The sequence below is a fragment of the Ictidomys tridecemlineatus genome, chromosome 1, assembly GCF_052094955.1.
Source record: "Ictidomys tridecemlineatus isolate mIctTri1 chromosome 1, mIctTri1.hap1, whole genome shotgun sequence".
Classification (NCBI taxonomy): Eukaryota; Metazoa; Chordata; class Mammalia; order Rodentia; family Sciuridae; genus Ictidomys; species Ictidomys tridecemlineatus.
Genome location: NC_135477.1, coordinates 163375046 through 163390336, shown reverse-complemented (window position 1 = coordinate 163390336; position 15291 = coordinate 163375046). Strand labels below are relative to the sequence as shown.

At 40.4% G+C, this 15291-nt stretch overlaps 1 protein-coding gene across 4 annotated transcripts in view; it reads right to left on the bottom strand.

Moving 5' to 3' along the window:
- Slc36a1 (solute carrier family 36 member 1) overlaps window positions 1–15291 on the bottom strand; it is a 45630-nt gene that overhangs the window by 8125 nt on the left and 22214 nt on the right. For all 4 annotated transcript variants that reach the window (XM_040271834.2, XM_005325480.5, XM_040271837.2 and 1 more), the window contains exons 8-10: window positions 12808–12906; window positions 5958–6124; window positions 3577–3746 (exon numbers count right to left, since the gene is read on the bottom strand). In XM_040271834.2, coding sequence (XP_040127768.1) covers window positions 3577–3746; window positions 5958–6124; window positions 12808–12906 — 436 coding nt within the window. The remainder of the gene's footprint in view (window positions 1–3576; window positions 3747–5957; window positions 6125–12807; window positions 12907–15291) is intronic.

Genomic DNA, 15291 nt, shown 5'->3' with positions numbered 1-15291 from the left:
GGGAAAGAGAGAGAGAAGGGAAATTGCATGGTAAAGAAAGGAGACCCTCATTGTTATACAAAATTACACGTAAGAGGATGTGAGGGGAAAGGGAAAAAAAACAAGAGAGAGAAATGGATTACAGTAGATGGGGTAGAGAGAGAAGATGGGAGGGGAGGGGAGGAGAGGGGGGATAGTAGGGGATAGGAAAGGCAGCAGAATACAGCAGACACTAGCATGGCAGTATGTATAAACATGGATGTGTAACCAATGTGACTGCAACCTGTACACATGGTAAAAATGGGAGTTCATAACCCACTTGATTCAAATGTATGAAATATGATATGTCAAGAGCATTGTAATGTTTTCAGCAACCAATAAAAAGATTAAAAAAATTTAAAAAGAATGGAATATATAGTAAAGTCATGAAAATATAAAGAGCATGCATATTTGTGATATAATATTAAACAAAATGGGAAAAACCATTATGTGTGCACTATGATCACGACTATTTTTACCATGTACCTGTGAGGGTTAAGACAAACCAGATAAAGTGCAAAATAAAAATCATTTTTGTTAAGTCAGTGGTATATTGAGAACTTTTTTCCCTTCAAATGGCTTTATATTAACTTTCATTTTTTAGAGCAATGTTTTTTGTGGAAATTTAATTAAGTCAAGCATAAACTACTATAGAGAACCACAGAACTTGGAGTTGAGACCTCAGAGATCAGGCCTCTTCCTATCTCACAGTTGAGGAATCTGAGGCCCCCACGAGGGGCCCTGGGAGGTTCCCCACAGCTGCACAGCTCATTCAAGATGCCCTTCTTCACTGTAGCTGCAAGACGGTGAAGTGTGAAAGGCCAAAGACCTCGAGAAGCCACTCTGCACCTAGACACTATGTGCTCTGGAAGGTCTCCCTGCCTGGGATGTTTTGTGGCTGTGGGTCTCAGGCTGAGCAGGCCTCATAACTGATATCGTTTTATGTTATTACATCTTCAATGGTAGGTTTCTGAAATTCTCATCCCTAACTGAAGTAACATGGCAAACGCCACTGAGATTTCAGACCAAGCATAGAAGGACAGGTTAGTGCCTGAGGGATCCAAAGGAAGAATTTCTCCTTCACCTCCAGACTCCCAGGAGCCCCAGACATAAGGTGACCCGCTGAGTCTGCATTTCTGACCTTGGAGTTCAACTTTCTCATCACATCCCCTACCCCACCAGGATGAACAGTCATGACTACTTTTAACACTTAAAGTTGGACCAGGACCCCTGGGAAATAGAGGATGAAGTAAAGGAGGAAAAGTTGGGAAAATTCTGGGAAACACCACAGATGGCAAGAAAATAAGCTGCCACTTAAAGGCCTGGTTATAATTGAAAACAATCAGTTACATCAAAGACTTAAGATTCTCTACCAGTCAGCCTGTGCCAGAAGATCTGAAAGAACTGAGAAGCAAGAACAAAAGGAGCTCTCATCAACGGGAAAGGCCTCTACCAATTCCCACAATTACTTCAAAGTCTCCAGGGAAGGTAAGAGAAGCCGGAGTGCTCTGGGCTCTGCTGGGCTGCCTGCTTTAAAAGGATGACAGTGCCCTGCTAATCATAGCAGATCACAGGAGGAGGGCAAAGAGGGCGGGCACTCCAAGATCAAATGCAGCCTGTGGCCTTTGAGCATTGTTCTGTGAAGGGGAGGGGAGCCACAGAGAGCAGGGACAAGTAGAGCAAAAACCCAGGAGTCATCTGAGGACTGCAGGAGGCCTAGGAATCAGGACTCCTGCCTCCTGCAGGGTGTGGTGGAAACAAACCTGGTGGGGAGCCAGACCCAGGCTTCGGGGAGGCCAAGCCAGGCTTGAGAAGAAAGTGGGACAGTGGGGGGGGGGGAATCTGGGCCAGTATCACCACCTGGCCCTCCAGGGCAGGGGGAAGGAGCTGCGTGGTCAGTTATAGCACATTTTACATAGACAGACCTACTTCTTCTACAGGAACCACTTTGAAAAAAGGCAAGTGATTTCAACTATTCCCATCTTTTTTTCCCCAACACTCTTTATATTTAAGAATCAGGCCTTCAGAGCTGATATTAGAAGTTACTACATTCATGGAATCTATCTCCTTAACACCTGAAGCTCACATCCATCCATGGGAAAAAAAACCTACACATCTAAATCAAAGCACAAGAGCTGCTGGCAGAAGCCAGGATTGAAATTCACATGCAAGATGACTATCTTTTTTATGACTATCTTACCATCACTCGTTCGGGCAACAGCTGGAAAAGCAAGACACGTCAGTGGCTCTGTGCCCTGGAGTAGCTGTTCCCAGACACTGCTCTGGGAGATGTCCTGGAGTCTGCCAGATAAGAGGCAGCCATGTTCCTGGATGCTCTGTAGGACTGGTGAGTCCAAGTTGTCCAGCCTCTGCCCTGCTCCTACCTAGACCTACTCTGCAGGAAATCCTAAGGAGAGCTGCCCATGATTAAATCAGAAGATCAGGCAAAGACCTTCACCTTCTTAGTCCTAGAGAGTTCTTTCCACACAGAGATTTAGGATGCTAGGCTTCCACCCTCTGTCTTTGAAGTACAATAATGGCAGGGTCTGCAGGTGGCCTGAAGAATTCATTATGGGATACATATAAATCCAGTCTTCACATCTGCATGGGTAGATGAATGGAATGGATAGCCTCTTGCTTGGCTTTCCCTTGGTAATAGACCACCAATCAAGTCAAATGCTAGACAACATTCACGTCTTTCATCTCTAAAACATTCAACTATGGGTTACCTAAAACATCATACAGACCTATCCTTATTTCAAAGACAAAGAACCAGACTGAATAATTTAAGAAAATTCCCAGGAAAGTCCCAATATAATATACAAAAATGTTCTTGTCCCAATAAAACAAGAAAAAGCCATATATAGCCAAAAAAGATAAATTAATACTTTAAGCATTTTAATTTAGAAAACAATGGCAAATCTCCTAGAAATTTAAGTTAGATATTATGGACCAATTTGTTCAGGGGTTCCATAGCCTATCAATTCACAGAAGATACAAAAAAAATTTTTATTGTTTTAAATTTACTCAGTTTTCAACTAACAGCAAATAAGGGGATATCATCTTTAAATCATACCCCTTATCACAGGGGAAGGGGAATAAAACAACTAAATTAATGGATACACATTGTCTAAGAAACTTATAAGACTGACATTCAAAAATGCCCAGAATTGTATAATCCCAGCTCAGAATGAGCATCTATGAGAAAAAATAAGCATGCACCTTCTGTGTAGATGAGAAACTCATCATGGATGTGGGCCAAGTGGCCGTCTCTTGGATATTTACCCTAGTTTATGTGGAAGAGTGATGATATGTCTTTACAGAGTTACTACCCTGCAGCATTTCATTTCACATCTGTAAACAACTGTCCTCATTTCAGAGTCCTTGAGAGCACACACTAAGCCCACCCCCTTCACCATCTGGATGTGCCCTGACTCCGAGTGAGGTGTATGCCAGGTATTCTACCCACGGTTCAGGTGGCCTCACGACAATACACACACCCTCTTCCCCCATGTAACCCTCTGGGAAAAACAAGCAGTTATCTTTCCTTCTACTCACACGTCAGGCAGACCATCACCGTGCGCACGAACAGGTCCACCACCAACTCGCAGTGCTCAGGCGCTCGGGACACAAAGAAAGGGATGATGATCTCAGCCGGGACGTAGAACTGGAGCGCGTAGGTGAAGAAGATGCCAATGGAGTAGAGCAGCTTAACAGACTGGTACAACCTGCAGAGGGAGCGGGGTACCTTCAGAAGCCTGCTCAGCACGCCTAGACATCATCAGAGGGAAGGCAAAAGAGTCCCACGGCAACCTGGGGACACCTGTTCAGATCACACACACAAGTCCTTTAGGCCCAGCAATTTCACACCTAGGGATTTATCTCACAAAGGCACTTGTAACGTGTGCACAAAAGGTGCATTCAAAATATGGCACAGCAATGTTATTTAAGAATGAAAAAACTGAAAACGATTGAATGTTAATCATTGAAGAACTGGTTAAATAACTTGGCCCCATGAAGCTCTTAAAAAGTATAAGGCAGTGCTCCAGGTGCTGATGCGGTACTATCTCCACTGTGTGCTACTGAGGGAGAACAGCTTGATGGAGTCCGGTGTCTACCAAGTGCTATAATTTGTTCCAGAAAAAGAAAAGGAAAACCCCACCAAGAGCCACACCCTGGGACATTCTCAGGGACACTAAACACCTGGAAGAAAACACAAGAGGATGGAGTATGGCTGTTGCTGAAATTATAGCACCGGCTTCTAGGGATTGGGGTGGTAAAACTTAACATTCTTTATATACATTTTGCACATTTGTAACCTTCACCATGCACAGACAGACATATATCCTTCCAAAAATAAAAATGACTTAAAATATAATAAGCCTATTTATATCCTTCCCACCCAGTTCAGTGCTCCCTAGAATCAAATAGTAACCATATAGGGATCTACAGGCAGGCGCAGAATCGTTTCCACCCCACCCTGGCTACCTTTCTACCATGTCTTTACAAGCAGCTGCCTGCGGAGACCATTAACTCACCATGGGATATCCCCCAACTTATCACCCCAGGGCCCTATCATGCAGGGTAGAAGAAAGTGCTTACGGCTCTGTTTCAATCATTCAAGGGAAGGGCGTTCTGCCCTGAGCAAAGCTCCACTTTCAACAATACTGTCAGGTGTTAAGCAGGGATAGGCATTTGGCCTCCCCTGTTGGGGATCTAGCTAAATGTGCTCATAAATTATGAGTTGGACTGAACACCTAGATGACGTTCTACGCTATGAGCGGGAGAACCCCTGGGGAGAGACTGAATTTAGAAAAAGTCTCACTTGCTCCAGGGTAATACAATTTCTTGCAAAAACCATCTGGTGGCTCTATAGCTAAACTCAAAGCAGCACGAAAGCCCCCAGAGATGCAAAGTCTGGAGTCAGGAGAGTCCCATGCAGGGAAAGCTACATGCATCAACCCAGGGTGGGTGGAGAGATGACAGCAGCTGGGTTTGGGTGTCAAAGGGAAAATGAACACTGACAGGTGTTCCCAGAGGTTTCAGGTGATCTGGCTGCTTCTGCTGATCCTGATCTTCTTGTTTCCCAGGGAAAGGTGACATGGTTACGTCAAGCTACCACCTGACTCTTCTCTATTGAAAGCACAGGCACATTGGAAATTTAAAAGAAGAACAGAAAAAGAAAGACTTTCTGAAAACAATGGTCCATTGCCCAGCTACTATTCGGCTGGCTGTGTAACATACTTAATCCTCAGACTTCTACTGATCAGGGCATCCTGTGTTACATGCTAATGCTACTGAGCAGATATTTTCCTCAATTTTCTCCATCTGTTCTTGTCCAAAGTCTTACCAATCAGAGTTGCAATATGCACACACAGGCAGGCAGATCAGGCAGGCTGGACTGAAAGGTTACTTTTATTCCTTGGGGCCCTAACAAGCTTCTCAGAGTCTACAAGCAGCTGTTCTCCATAACGAGATTTTCATCTTCCAAACAGAATTACTGCTCAGCACACACGCTGTGACATCTAAGCATTTCAATATGTCTCAGTGTTTTTCTACAATACATCCACTAATGAAAGATAAAAAATCTCCAGGAAACCGGGGTCCATAGCAAGATGCTTCCACATGGAGGCATGGCAGAAGCCAGTCGTGAAACAGACTGGCCCTCCTCTTTTGCTTAAGGTGAACAGGATGGACGCTTGGTCCTTCTAGGTTCAGGATTTCCTAGGAGAAATGACTTGTCAATCAGCTGATCAACACATGGATTTGTATAAGTCTCCATAGGAATGACTCACCCAAATAATCATGCATTCAGCTCAGCCAAGGAGCAATGTATCCAACCAAGACTGATTTAAGAGATAAGAGGAAGAACACACCTTCTGATCCACTAATTTTATAAAACATCTTGTGCTTCCAGGTTTCCATCCCCCGCCACATACCAGCAGTTGGGCAGGTTGAGGGTGATGCTGCCTTGGATATCAGCTCCAAATTGCAGGTACCCGAGGCATCCCAGGGTGATGTAGAGGCCGGTGACGATGCCCATCCCCAAGTATAGGATGAGTGGAAATTTCTGAGGATCCTTCATTTTGTTTTCAAGGGGCAGCACCTATGAGACAATAGTAAGAGAAGAGAGAAAGCACAGGAAAAAGTAAAATTAAAAACCAACAAAAATATTATCATCAGAAAAAAAGGAAGTTCTTTGTCCCCAGAATTCCCTAAAAGCCCAACTATCCTTTACTAGACAGACAACTCAATCAAAGTGATTTCTTCATAAGTTACACTCTTTGGACTACAAGAGGCTCCATCATCTTCATAGAAGTCCTGAGAGGTAAAGCTGGGTAGGAAAAGAACCAGGCCAGCTCTGTTGTCCTGCAGCAGGACCCCTCAGGCAGGGAGGATCATTCCCCTGAGTGCAGGTGTGGTCCCCAGCAGCCCCCCTTACCTGACTGACATCACAGCTTCTTGCTAACCTGTCTCAAAAGGTGAATCACAGGTCAAAGAAAATGGCCAGGGTAGTTCTCAGCAACAAATTCCCTACCTCAACAGGGGCAGGGACAGTGGTGACAACTTAAGCCTCCAAGTTAAAGGAGCTGAGATGTTGGACACAGCTTGACCAACAGAAGATCTTGAGACTTGGGTACTTATCTGGGCCCAGTTTCCAGGTTCCTGTTTCAAACCACTGATGTTCGCTGCCTCCTTGGTCCCATCAGGGTATGTTCTTTAATACTGGGAGAAGCAAAGGCTCCTTAGGAGGGAGACCTCATTTAGGAACTGAGGGGATGGAGGGTAGCAGGTACGATGTGACATCTTCACAACCTGCTACCAACTAGGTCTGGCTCCACGATGGGGAAAATCATGGGAAAAAGTGGGCAATGACCAACTGCCCCACGAACTACCTCTGACCTTGTCATGATGCTCATTTTCCTGCAGTGCCCATCGCCATGAGGCACAATAGGTCTGTGCTGTCTACACCTGACACCACTGCTCAGGCCCCATGCTGCAGCTCTGCACCCATCTGGGCCTTGGCATCCCATGGCCAGCTGCAGCATTTCAAGCCCAGCTAATCCACATCCAATTTGAAACAGCTTCCCAAGTTGTGTGTTATTTTCCTTCATGCCAGAGTACCAAGAGCCTCTGGGCAGGGAACCATCAGGCCTGGGACAGTCATGAAACATACTGAACACACAGGTGCTTTACTTGCCACCCTGAGCAACCCTTCAATCCAGGACAAAGAGCCCAAATAGCAGTGTTAGCTCTCCAACAATGGAAAATACAAAGTAATCTTAAGTGTGGGATAATGATGTCTCCAGAGTGACTCTGTATCTAAGCCGTGGCTAACGATATAAAGCAAAGAACAGTCTCTACACTGTGCTGCTAGGAAAACTGATTAAAATTTGGTAGCACATTCCTTAAGAACCCACTGACCCTGGGCATCTTTCCATACGCTCTCAACCTCTCCTTTCAAGTCCCGAGTTCTTGGGGCCACTTTTACACTGATAAAAGTGTAAAAGTGGCCTCACTCGGGACTCTGACCAGCAGCTGGAAAGCATTCATGTTCTTGAATCAAGGTGAGAAAGTCCTCCCGGGTCCCAGGAAAGAGCCGGGGGGAAGGTTTGAAACTTTATACACAGTCACTCACAGTCTCCCCCTGGGTCAGATCCTTAAATACATTCCATTAAAACTGCTGGGGCAGTTGACTTAAAAAAAAATGGCTTCTATATATTTTTTTAAAGTGAATAAGTGGAAGGGATATCAAATTGGAGAGGAAGGAATGCTAGGAAAGGGGAAGTGTCTTCTCATTTTCAATGCTTTGGTCAGTAAAGCTCATAAGTTACTTCAGAGAGAAATCTTGGGCCTTTATTATGAAAAATACAAATAAATTAGGTACAGCTGAGTGGCAGATCCACTTTAGGTAAAGAAATCTGGTAAAACCATAGCAATGACAGGAGGAGCCTGGGCCATGAATGAAGACTACTTACTCATTTGCACATAGAAAATACACTGCACCCATGTGCCCGGGCAGATGACTTATTCATAGATTTATTGATTCAATAATATTGTTGGTAAAATAAAAATTTATTGAATGGTTATTATCATATGTCAGGGACTATACAAAGCACTGAAAACATATCTCAATAAAATTTTTTAATTGGTCTCAACTGTGGCATATTTGGACATGCATATGACATAATTTGGCCAATTCCACTCCCCAGTACCTCCCCTGGTCCACTCCTCCTTCTTCATGATCCTCTTTCTCTTCCTAAGAGTCTTCCCTCTATCTTCGAGAGACCCTTTGTCCCCTTTTTTCTCTCTAGCTTCCCCATGACAGAAAACACACAACACTTATATTTTTGAATCTGGATTATTCCACTTGAAATAATGCTATCAAGTTCCATTAATTTTCCTGAAAATGATATGATTTCATTCTGTATGGACGAATACAACTTCTTTATCCATCCATCTGATGATGAAAACCCTGGATGGTTCCACAACTTGGCTATTGTGAATTGTGCTGCTATAAACATGAGATGCCATGTGAACTCTAAAGTACTGTCTTTATCTTTCGGATAGATACCGAGGATTGGTAGAGCTGAATCATAAAGTTCTTTAGTTTTTTGAAAAACCCTGATACTGATTTCCACAGTGGCCACATTGATTTACATCCACATGGACAGGGTATAAGTGTTCCCTTCTCCCTGCTTCCCTGTCAGCATTTATTGTTATTTGTGCTTTTGATGGTTGCCATTCTTACTGGAGTAAAACAGAATCACAATGCAGTTTTTTTTCCTTTCCACATTTTTTATCAGTGCATTACAGTTGGACATAATGATGAGATTTGTTGTTACATATTTGTATATGCACACAATATAACAATACATTTGGGCCAATATCACTCCCCGGCACTCCCCTGCCCCCAGTCCCTTCTACTGATCTCCCTTTGATTTTCATGAGATCATTATCCACCACCACCACCACTTTTCTTTTCCTTTTCCTTCCCTGGCTTCTACACGTGCAAGAAAGCATTTGGCACGTGACCTTCTGATTTTGGCTTATTTCACTTAACATATGGTCTCTACTTCCATCCATTTTCCTGCAGATGACATAATCTCATCTTTCTTTATGGCTGAATTACGTACATATACCACACTTTCTTTATCCATTCATCCATTGGTGTACACCTTGCCTGATTCCATGGTTAAATTACTATGAATTGTGCTGCTACACAGATGGGTATGCATGGATCACTGTAGTGTGATGACTTTAATTCTTCAGTATAAACACCAAGAAGTGGTATAGGTGGGTCATATGGTGATTCCAAGCCTAGTCTTTTGAGAAACCTCCATACTGATTTCCATAGTGGTTGTACAAATTTACAGTCCCACCAACAGAGTAAAAGTGTTCCTTTTTCTTGACATCCTCTCCAGCATTTATTATTATTTGTATTCTTGATGACTGCCATTCTGATTGGTATGAGATCAAATCTCAATATAGTTTTGATTTACATACTGCTAACAAAGTTGAACATTTTTAAAATATATTTGTTGACCATTTGCATTTCTTCTTTCGAAAGTGTGTTTAGTTCATTTGTCCATTAATTGAGGGTTTCTTTTTTTTTTGGTGTTAAGTCTATTGAATTCTTTATATTTTCTAGATATTAATCCTGTGTCAGAAGAGTAGGTAGCAAAAATTTTCTCCCATCCTATAGAATCTCTTTTCACATTGCTAATTGTTTCCTTTGATGTGCAGAAGCTTTTTAATTTGATGCCATCCCATTTATTAACTCTTGACCTTGCTTCCTGACTTTTAGGGGTCCATTGTCTGTGCCTATAATGCTGTAGTGTTTACCCTATATTTTTTTTCTAGGAGTTGCATAGTTTCTGGTCTAATTCCTATGTCCTTGATCCATTTTGAGTTGGATTATATGCAGGATGAGAGATAAGGGTGTCGATTCATTCTCTCACGTCTCTGTGTCTTCTATTCTGTACCACTGGTCTATGTCTGTTTTCAGTCAGTACCATGCAGTTTTTGTTACCATAGTTCTGTATTATGATTTGAAGTCAGGTATTATGATGCCTCAGCATTACTGTTTTGGTTTAGAATTCTTACAATTCTTTTTTTCTCCCAAATATATTTTAGGACTGTTTTCTTCTAGTTCTGTGAAGAATGTCACTGGTATTTTTATGAGGATTGCATAGAATCTGTATATTGCTTTTGGTAGTATGGACATTTCAACAATATTAATTATACCTGTCCATGAACATGGGAGATCTTTCCATCTTCTGAGGTCTTCAATTTCCCTCTTGAATGTTCTATGATCTTCATTGCAGAGGTCTTTCAACTTCTTAGTTAGATTTATTGTTTTCTTGATTTCTTTCTCAGCAGATTCATTTGTGGTATAAGCTACTGATTTTTATATGTTGATTTTGTAACATTCTACTTCGCAAAATTCATTAGTTCTAGAAGTCTTTTGGTGGAGGTTTTGGATCTTCTATGTATAGAATTATATGATCTACAATGATAATTTGACTTCTTCCCTTTCTATTTTTATCCCTTTTATTTCCTTCTCTTGCCTAATTGTTCTGGCTAGAATTTCTAGCATTATATTAAATAAGAGTGGTGAGAATGAGTATATTTGTCTTGTTCCAGATTTTAAAGGAAATGCTTTCAGTTTTTCCTGATTTGCTATGAGGTTGGCTTTGGGTTTTTCATATATAGCCTTTATGATGTTGAGGTAGGTTCTTTTATCCCTAGTTTCATCAGTGTTTTTATCATGAATGAGAGCTGAATTTTGTCCAGGGTTGTCTCTACATCTATTGAGATGTATAAATGATTTTTGTTCTTAATTCTACTTAGGTAATGAATAACACTTATTGAGTTACATATGTAAAGCCATTCTTGCATCTCTAGGATAAAATTGGTCATGATGTACAATCTGCTTAATATGTTGTTGAAATTGATTTGCTAATATTTTAAGTATTTTTGCATCTAAGTTCACCAAGGATATTAGTTTTCTTTCCTTGATGTGTCCCTATCTGGTTTTGGTATGAGTATAATACTGGTGTCATAAAATGAATTCGGAAGTATTCCGTCCATATTTATTTCATGAAATAATTTTAACAGTATAGGCGTGAGTTCTTCTTTAAAAGTCTTGTAGAATTCAGCTGATAATTCATGTGGTCTTGGGCTTTTCTTTGTTGGAAGGCTTTTTATTACTGCTTCTGTCTCATTACAAGCTATTGGTCTGTTTATGTTGCCTATATTCTCTTGATTCATTATGGTATGTTTCTAGAGATGTATCCATTTCTTCTAAGGTTTCCAATTTACTGGAGTATAAGTTTTCAAAATCATTCCTAATTATCCTCTGGATTTCTGTGATGTCTGTGGTAATTTATCACTTTTCACCTCTAATTTTATTACTTTGTCTCTTTGTTTTTCTTTCATTTAGTTTGGCTAAGGGTTTATTAATCTTTTTTTTCTTTTCAAAGAACCAAGTGTTTGATTCATTGATCCTTTGTAATTTTTTATTGGCTCTTTTTAGTTATACATTTCCAGTAGAATCCATTATGATATAATCATACAAGCATGGAATATATCTCATTCTAATTAGGATACCAGTCTTGTGGGTATACATGATGGTGAGATTCACTTAGGTATTTTCATGTATGTACATAGGAAATTATGTTAGATTCATGATACTGTTTTAAAAAAATTCTCAAGTTCATTGATTTAGGCTCTGTCTTAATTAATTCTTTTCTTCTACTGTTTTTGGAATTGGTTTGTTTTTCTTTTTCAAGAGCCTTGAGATGTATCATTAGGTTGTTTATTTGGAACATTTCTGATTTTCTCATGTAGACATTCAGAGCTAAAAACTTTCTTCTTAGAACTGCTTTCATATTGTCCCAGAGGTTCTGCTACATAGTATCATTATTCTTACTTGTGTCTAAGGATTTTTAAAATTTCTCTCTGATTTCTTCTATTAGCCATTCATCATTCAAAAGTGTATTATAGTCTTCACATGTTTATATAGTTTCTATAGGTTTATTTATTTATTTAGGTGTTTATTTTTGTACTTGCTAAGAGTTGCCTTGTAAACTAAAATATGATCAATTTTGGAGACGGTTCCATGAGCTGCTGAGAAGAAAGTATATTCATTCAGGTGTTGTTGGAGGAAATATTCTATCGATGTGTGTAAAGTCCAGTTGATTTATAATATTTTATAGGTCTAAGGAATTTTTACTGAGTTTATGTCTGGATGAACTAACTAGTGGTGAGAGAAGTGTGAACCCATATCTCATTTAATCCCAATAACTATTAATCATTATGCTCACTTTTCAGGGGCTAACGATGGAGACTCGGAGAAGTTGAGTCTCTGCACTAAGTCACAAAATTATTCTTTTCCCCTCTATTTTTATTATAATTATTACTGTTAATGGCACAAAATAATGGATTTCTGTGTGACATTTTCATACATAATTACTCTAGTGAAGCTAGTCACCCAAGTCAGGCTGACTCCAGGTCCAGCAGTCCTGATTGCCTATTGCTTACTGTGCACGTAAGAGATGATCATGCAATGAGGATTTTTCAATACAGACATTTAAAACTCACATAACAATTTACCTTCAAAAGTTGGAGCTTGCAAATTCCAGGGAATCCTTGAAACATTATTCACTAACTGGCCAGTAAGTCTCAGAAGATAATTTCTGACAGCATTTCCTCAGCTTTAAAGCAGACATGAGGTCACCAAGCTCAACAGGGAACCCTCAGGCCCAACCACAGCACAACTCTTACCATTCCGATGCCTTCAAATGCAAAGATGGCTGTGCCAAAGAAGAGAGGGTAGGTTTTCCAGGATGCCACCAAGGGAAGGTTTCTGGGGTCAGGGATTTTCTGAAAGAGATAAACAAACAAAGCAAAAGGCTATACGATAGAGATTGAAGATTTGAACTACAATCAGAGAAGTCAGGCCTTTTCTGAAATTCAAGATTTTCCAAAGGGAGAAAGCTTGATATCTGACAGACAATTTGGGGACATTTAGCCCAGTTGTATTTTTTTTCTCTTCAAGCTGGGAAAACCCTAAATTGCTTTGAGGGATGACTAGTTCAATGTACCATAAGACATTGAAATGCTGGTGCTTGCATAAAAAGAGTTACATTCTTTCACTGGGTAATCCTATCCCCAGAAATTTAATGCATGAAGAAAAGAAAATCAAAAGATGAAAACAGTTGAGCATAGCTATTTAGTAAAGTAACTGCCAACAACCACTTTAAAGAATCCCAATTGCTCAGTTAAGTAATGACCCATATACTAACTGTATCACAGATTATATACTATTTATAAAGTAAAAATTGAGATGATTAGCAGTAAATAAAAACTCTTTATGCAACAGAAACATTTTTTTAAATATCTGTATAATCACTATGATGGGCCTATATAAGCACCCCATATAGATAAATATGAAGGGAAGGGGGTCAATTTTTAGATTGGCCCCTTTCCTTTTTTCTCTTTTTTAAAAATTGTTAATGAAATTGAGCATTTTGAACATATGAGTAAGTATAAGACAAGAGTGTTGAAAAACACAGGGGAACAGCAAAAAGAATATTAAAAAGAAACAGGCAAGTTTTTTTAAAAAAGCAATTATTAAGCATAGGCATAATGTTCCTAGCAGGGAGGGATGGTCCCAGAGTCCTATTTGGCTCACCCATGACCAGCTATTGGTAATGGACTGTGTCAAAGAAGTGGGGGATGGGTGGGGACTCAGAAGTTGCTGCCCTTTCAGAATTGGGCTTTTCAACCAAGTGCATTACTTAGGTTTGAACATGGCTTGTCCCCTCTGAAGCTCAGTTGAAACTTGACTGCCATTTTAGCAGTAATGAAAGTAGGGCCTTTAAAAGGTTATTAAGAAGGATCAATGCCTTTCTTGTGAAACTGTTCATAATGGAAGGAATAAATAAACTCTTGCTGTCAAAGGACTGAATCAGTTACAATGAAAGCAGGTTGCTCTAAAGTGAGGCTGCCTCCTGTTTTCTGTCTCTTCCATATGTGGAGATTTGCCCTTCTGCTTTTCTGCCATACTAGGAAGTGGCACAAGGCCTCCACCATTATTCAAACAGTCCAAGGCATCATTCCCTTGGACTTCCCAGACTTTAGAACCATGAACTAAGTAAATATTTATTCTTTGTAGATTATCTAGTTAGTATTCTGGGATAGCAACAGAAAATGATAGCAATGAGTTTTTTTAAAAAAATTATTTTTTAGTTGTAGTTGGACTCAATATCTTTATTTATTTATTTTTATGTGTGCTGAGGATTGAACCCAGGGCCTCGCATGTGCTAGATGAGCACTCTATTTATGAGCCACAACCTCAGCCAATGATAATTTTCAATTAATTTAACTATTGGGTTAGTCAGTTTTCTGTCTCTGCAACAAAATACCTGAGGTAATCAACTTTTAAGGAGAAAAGGTTCTTTTGGCTCATACTTTCAGAGAATTCATCCCATGATCAGTTCACTCCTTTGCTTTTGGGCCTGTGGTAAGGCAAAACATCATAGCAGGGAGTGCATGGTAAAGCAAAGCTGCTCATGTCACAGAGGCTCAGAAGGAGGGGGCAGAAGGGAGCCGAGGTCCTAATCCCCTTCCTTCAAATCCATGCTTCATATGACCTAACTTTCCCACCAGGCCCCATCTCTTTAAGGTTCCATCACCTTCCAATAGTGCCACAGACTGATGACCAAGAGTGTTAACCTATGGGCCTTTGCAGGACAATTGTCCAAACCTTCTCAACTATATAGGTATTTAGATAAATACGGGGCATGCTCTAACAGTGCAACAGAATAGCAGCAAGTGAACCAGGGAAAGTCTATGAGCAACCTCTATGACAGGCTTCTCTCTGAAAGATTTCAAAACAACAATACCCCAGTCTCTGAGGGGAAACAATAGAAGAAAATGAAAGAAAGAAAAGAAAAGAAAAGAAAAGAAAAGAAAAAAAGAAAAAAAGAAAGACTGACTATTTCCTGCTAAGAAGTCAGTCAGACTTCTATTAAGACGTATTTTGGTACCTAGTATGAAGACAGACTAATAGGTATTTTTGCTCTATAATGAGGCAGGAGAGTGAGATTTCCCTGTAATTACTCCTGAGGCACAAATGAAACTTAAGTTCCTTGAAACAGGTGCTATCTGTTGATCAGTGGATAAGTACTGCCCAGGTTCATACGTCAGATCAGATTGAGGTATCAGAAAGGGAATTTCACAGATCATGTCTGGAGATATGGTTCA